Here is a 5,425-nt window from a genome sequence, read left to right as displayed (position 1 = left end):
CACACACACACACACACACACACACACACAGAGGAACAGACATATCCAGGCCTGATAAAGCAGCGTCACTGTCACTTTCAATAGAAAGAAAGGAGAGAGGGAGCTTTTAGTCAGACCTGGAGGGAGATTATGGGGCAGTTAAATGTATATAAATGTGTGTGTGTGGGGGTGGGGGCTTCAAAGAGAAAGCCGTATTGAGGTATTGGACTTAGCAGCCCTGAAACAAGACTAATATGCCGTTAGACAGATAGGAGGAGGGGGAGCGAGGGAGGGAGGACGGTGTTCATTAGATAAGGTAGCAGAGACACATTTTTTTGTATTGCAGTCTAGTGTGGACTGAACAATAGAAGCTCTTTCACTTTTACTTGGAGTTTTGCTCATTAAACCTCATAAACCCTATTATTAATCAACAGTAAGTGTTTATAATTCGGTTAATCTCAACTTTCTGTAGGAAACAGATGTGTTAGATTATGTGTCAATTTTGTAAAAACCCTGGTTAAAGAAGGTTAGTTAACTAAAGTGTGTTTTTTTTTTCTCCCCCATGATGAATTCCAAGTAATGACAACAAAACTGTCCGTTATTGTGCGGAAAAACTCGGTGGGTGTACATGGCCTTTTAAGCCCTTCTAATGAACCCAAAACATATTCAGTACACAAACTAGATGCAGTGTGTCCTCTATGTTGATTTTGTATTGGCAGCCCACCATGGCAAGATTTCTGCCACCACGGCATCAGAAATAGGGCACGATGTAGTCTCGGTTGCCTTTTAAAATATTCTGCCGACATAATGCATTGGCTGCTGCTTTACATTGCAATTTAACAACAAGTAGAACTATTCAGAGGTCATTGGGCCCGTCCAGTTTAACATGTACTGTTGCGTTGATGTAGTTAATGGCCAAACGTTTGCTTTCTTCGGAGTCAACTATGAAACGAACAGCTCCACCAAAAACATCACAGCGGTGGGTCGTGCTAATTGGACAATGTTCAACTTGTCAGTTCTGTCAGCTCATCGTCCTGATAGCAAACATCTGGAAACGTTACAATGATAAGTGAGTCAGTGTCATTGTACAAAAGGCTGTCTATAAGCAGTGTTTGTTAGAGTGCATGTCGGAGAATAGCGCAGACACGCGCTACACACCGCAGGCATGCACGCGCGCCACTCAACGGAAAAAGGAGGGAAAGAAAAAATAGACTGCTGCTGTCTGGAGGATAACTAGCCCGTTCACTGATCACGTGTGTGCGTCCATGAGAACTGTAAGTTGTATAACTTATGTTGTCAGTTCATTTAAGCCTGTTATTGTATTAGTCCATAGTTCTTGCAAATTTAAATTAAGTTAACTTGTGATTTTCATTGTTTGCATTCTTTACCTTCTTTGCAGAACCACACACACAACCATGTTTGTACTGTTGCTTGAAGGCATCAAAAGAGAGAAGTTGTCTCAGTCTGCGTTTTAACAGACACACCTGGGGCAAAGTTGGAAACCAGGATCAGCTACAGTGAAGTTTAAAATCCGTCCTAACCTAGAATTCCCCAACAGTAATATACTATAAATTGAAATTGTCTATAGATGTAGTCATTTGGGTTTTGGTTTCCCTATGCAGAATTTCTGGTAAAAGTCACTTTGTAGACCTGTTATAGATGTTAAGGGCCCTATAGTTCCTCAAAAAATACAATTCAATCACAACTGAAAATAGCCCTCATTGTGTGTGAATAGAGGTGAATAAATATATTGTTTGTGTTGCAGCGAGTGTTCCGTTTCATTCGTAAAACATTTGGCGGTGGGGCGCGGGGCCAGGGGAGTGGGGGTGTTTTTAGTGAATGTTACAACCTTGCATGAATGCTTCTGATCAAAAAGAAAGTATTTTTACATGATAGAAAGGTTTTGCAGTTTTTTGTCAGTGTATTTGAACCTGTGCGTGAGGCATCCTACAGACTACAGACAGCAGTACTTAAGACTTTTAGCAGATGGACCTTCCATTTCTCATTTTCAAAATGTTCTTACAGTGCAGGACAGACAAAGCAGACCCCTGACTAAACTGAACTGCTCTGCCCTCAGGGTGGACGTTCCTGCTCTAATTCGTCTGTAAATTTACAAAACCACAACAGCTACCAACATCAAAGCTCCTCTGAAGCTCCTCTGTCACAGCGACTTATCCACCAGTACAGGCACAAAGACAGTTCTTCTGCAGAACAAAGAGCGTTGCTGAAAACAAGGCAGCTGCAGTCCGCTGGCTATCGACCAGCTGCCTGTTACCGTTGCCTCCTTATTCTTTTCTCAGCAGGGAAAAATAACGTTGAGCAGTTTTGTCCTGACAAAATGACAGAGGCAGCTTTAATCACTTTCCCCTAAAGGATCTGTGAAGCTTCAGCTCACCTCTTATCTAAATCTATTTTATGAAATGGGACAGAACGGGACGTAAACAAGTACAAATTGTGTTAAGTTACAGATTGATAGGTCCGATGGGACCAGAAACAGGTAAAGAGACAATTACAAGACGTCTCCATTAATAGCATTGCTTAAATTTACTGTTGGAGCACCCAGTCAGCAGTTTAAAAAAAACTCAATCATGAAAAAACACGATCAAACTGACATTAGACTTGTTTGAAGGTCAACTGGGTGAATATTTTTGACTTTAATGTGAACGTGACACTCATAGAATTGAATCTTTTGAGACGCAACACCCAACTCTGCAGCTTTTTTTATGAGCTTTTAGCTCATAATTTTGGTTCTCTGGAGTCTCACCAAATGTTCATTTACAACCCTTCTTATAAGCTCAGTGTACGCTGTCTCCACAGTATTGAGCAGCAGACACATAGCAACTAGCTGTACTGTCACTGCTGGATGTTTGCGGACATACTTGCCTTAAAACGTCATAATATAATGATAAAAATCAGAGCCGTTTTTGATTTGCAGTAGGCTGCTAAAAACATGTGAATGAAGGTTCATGAGAACACAGTAATAAAACTTACAGCCGCTTGCCAAGAAGTTAGCAAATGTGTCTTAATCTCCTGGTTTTTGTCGCAGCTCAGGGTTGATGTTTAGGAACTTAACCGTGAACTGAGATCAGCCAGGGAACATTTGGGATTTGGAGGTGCTGTTGCAAGAGACTGATAAAGAAAGTGTTAATACACTGTATTTTGATGGAAAATAATGTTAACTTAAGTTTTGAACATAATGAGATCTCTCACAGACTTCCAGACTTAAAATATAGCTGGACAGAGCATGAATGGTCACAACAAAACCCTGACCTAAACAAAAGAAAAGAAAAGAAAAGAAAGCAAAAAACAAACCAAGAGCATCTCATTACATGTCTTACTTTTGCTTCCTTTAGTCCTCAGGAGGATACTTAAAGTTGGAACTGAGTAGAATACAGTAGAACAATAGAACAGCAGCAGCCGTTTGACAGGCTCCACAGTCCAGCGAGTATGAGTGCTAAAAAGCTGCCGACCACACAGAATCCCTGCCTCCGTCTCCTCAGCGGGGAAAATAAAGTTGAGCATTTTCCTCCTGACAAAGTGACAGTGGCAGCTTTAATCTATTTGCAGCACCGTCCGAAAGGAGATAAGTCCCAGAGGCCATCGATCTGCTAAAGATTTCTGACGCCCGTCCATGATTGTCTTTGTCCCGCTCTGCCTCCACCGAGACTCTGAAGTGCTGATGAAAAGGTTCGGGGGTTTCCTCCGATTGCTTATTAAGAACGCTGATTTGCTTTAACCGGATTTTTCGCCGCTGCTTGTCGTTTCACTTTTTACACCGTGATCTCTTGCTCCTCTAAGCTCTTTCTCCCTCTTTTTTTCTCACTCATTCTTTTCGCCCTTTCGCTCTCCACATCAATGACAAGTTTGGGTATCTCTGATTGCTTATTAAGGACATTCATTTGTTTCCCCCTTCTTTCCCGTGATACCTATCCTTTAGATTTTCCACAACTCAAACCCCTTATTTAGCGTTCTTCACTTTTTTTAATACCTCTTACTCTTTCCCCTCTGTCGCCCTCCTGCCCTCTCCCTGAATGCTGACCTCTCAGTCCACAGGGGGAATCTTTATTGTCCTCCAACCCTTGACTAGATGACAGTGTGACAACAGCAGCTTTCAGAAACCCCTAATTGCAGTGTGGACTGCCCTCTAATTATATTAGTCGCCACTGAGTTAAAAAAAATGGAAATGAGAAGTCTCAGTGTGTAGAGATTCATTACCAGGCGGCCAACTGCTGTGATCGAGCTGCTTCTGTATTTACACTGAACGATGAGTGCCTTTTCACTGATGTTCTGATTCACAGCGATTCACAATGAGCGAAACACAAGAACAAGGGGAGATGTCTAAACATGGCACATTATTCACTTCAGTTGTAGCATGCAAGCATTGCAAGCACTTCTTTAGAAGAGATGATCACCATCAATCTGGTGGCCAAGGCGATGCAAAAACATCAGACCCTACCTCTGGAACCACCCGACAAGCACAGGATCTGACCGAGTAAACAACTGCGGTCAAGCTAGCCATCTCTCACATTTCTTGCGTCTCTGTCTGGAGTGCACCCGTATTCTGACCTTTATGGTGCATGCATTAAAACGGCCCAGGATACAACTATGTCCGCTTTTGAAAATAAGATGTTAACACAAGAGTATATACAAAATACATCTATTGAAATCAGATTAATTAGATAATATATTCACAGGAAGTATAAAACTTTACCTGTGTCCCTTATATATAAGAGATCCTACTAAAGTGTGAGGTAAATTAATTTTTTCTTTGATTTTAGGTTGCTGGGGGGAAAATCTAGACTGACTGATACATTTTAATTAAGGACAACTCTGAATACAGACAGACCTTGAAATAGACTTGAGGTGTTCACCCTTACCTAAATGAGTCAGTTCTACAACATAGTTTAAGGTTAGGGTGCGCTGGTTGTTTTCAAATCAATCAAAACAAATTATGTGTTTTTTCAATTAAACATGTTTTTTTGAGGAAAAGTGACAGCCCAAGTAGCTAGGATGCCAGCAGGTGATCACTAGGGTGTCAGGAAGCAGTAATGAGGGTGTCAATAGGTGGTTAGGAGGATGTCAGTGGGTGTTAGCTGGGTGTATTATCTAAGTGAAACTGGTTAGCCCAGCTGGAGCCGGGAAGGAGCAGAGGGTTTGGTGGATTGGATGGGTTGGGGGTACTCACTGTTACTTACTTGAACGGCTTCTCCCCGGTGTGCGTGCGGATGTGGTTGTTGAGCGTTGTGGCACCAGCAAACGCACGGCCGCAGTATCCACATTTGAAGGGTCGGTCACTCGAGTGCGTCACCACGTGGTTCCTCAAATCTGATGGCTGGGAGAAGGACTGGGAGCAGTGGCCACACTGGTATGGTCTGAGAAAAAGAAAAGAGAGACATGGGAGAAGATAAGAGGGAGTGTTTGTGTGTTTGTGTGTGTGTGTGTGTAT

At 42.2% G+C, this 5,425-nt stretch overlaps 1 protein-coding gene across 1 annotated transcript in view; it reads right to left on the bottom strand.

The window, feature by feature from the left end:
- Window positions 1-5,425, bottom strand: part of prdm6 (PR domain containing 6) — a 114,270-nt gene that overhangs the window by 2,211 nt on the left and 106,634 nt on the right. The window contains exon 8 of the mRNA XM_032515953.1: window positions 5,175-5,351. Coding sequence (XP_032371844.1) covers window positions 5,175-5,351 — 177 coding nt within the window. The remainder of the gene's footprint in view (window positions 1-5,174; window positions 5,352-5,425) is intronic.

Source organism: Etheostoma spectabile, chromosome 5 (assembly GCF_008692095.1).
Source record: "Etheostoma spectabile isolate EspeVRDwgs_2016 chromosome 5, UIUC_Espe_1.0, whole genome shotgun sequence".
In the NCBI taxonomy this organism is placed as follows: Eukaryota; Metazoa; Chordata; class Actinopteri; order Perciformes; family Percidae; genus Etheostoma; species Etheostoma spectabile.
The sequence above is the reverse complement of the archived record's forward strand: the minus strand, read 5'-3'. Positions and strand labels throughout refer to the sequence as shown.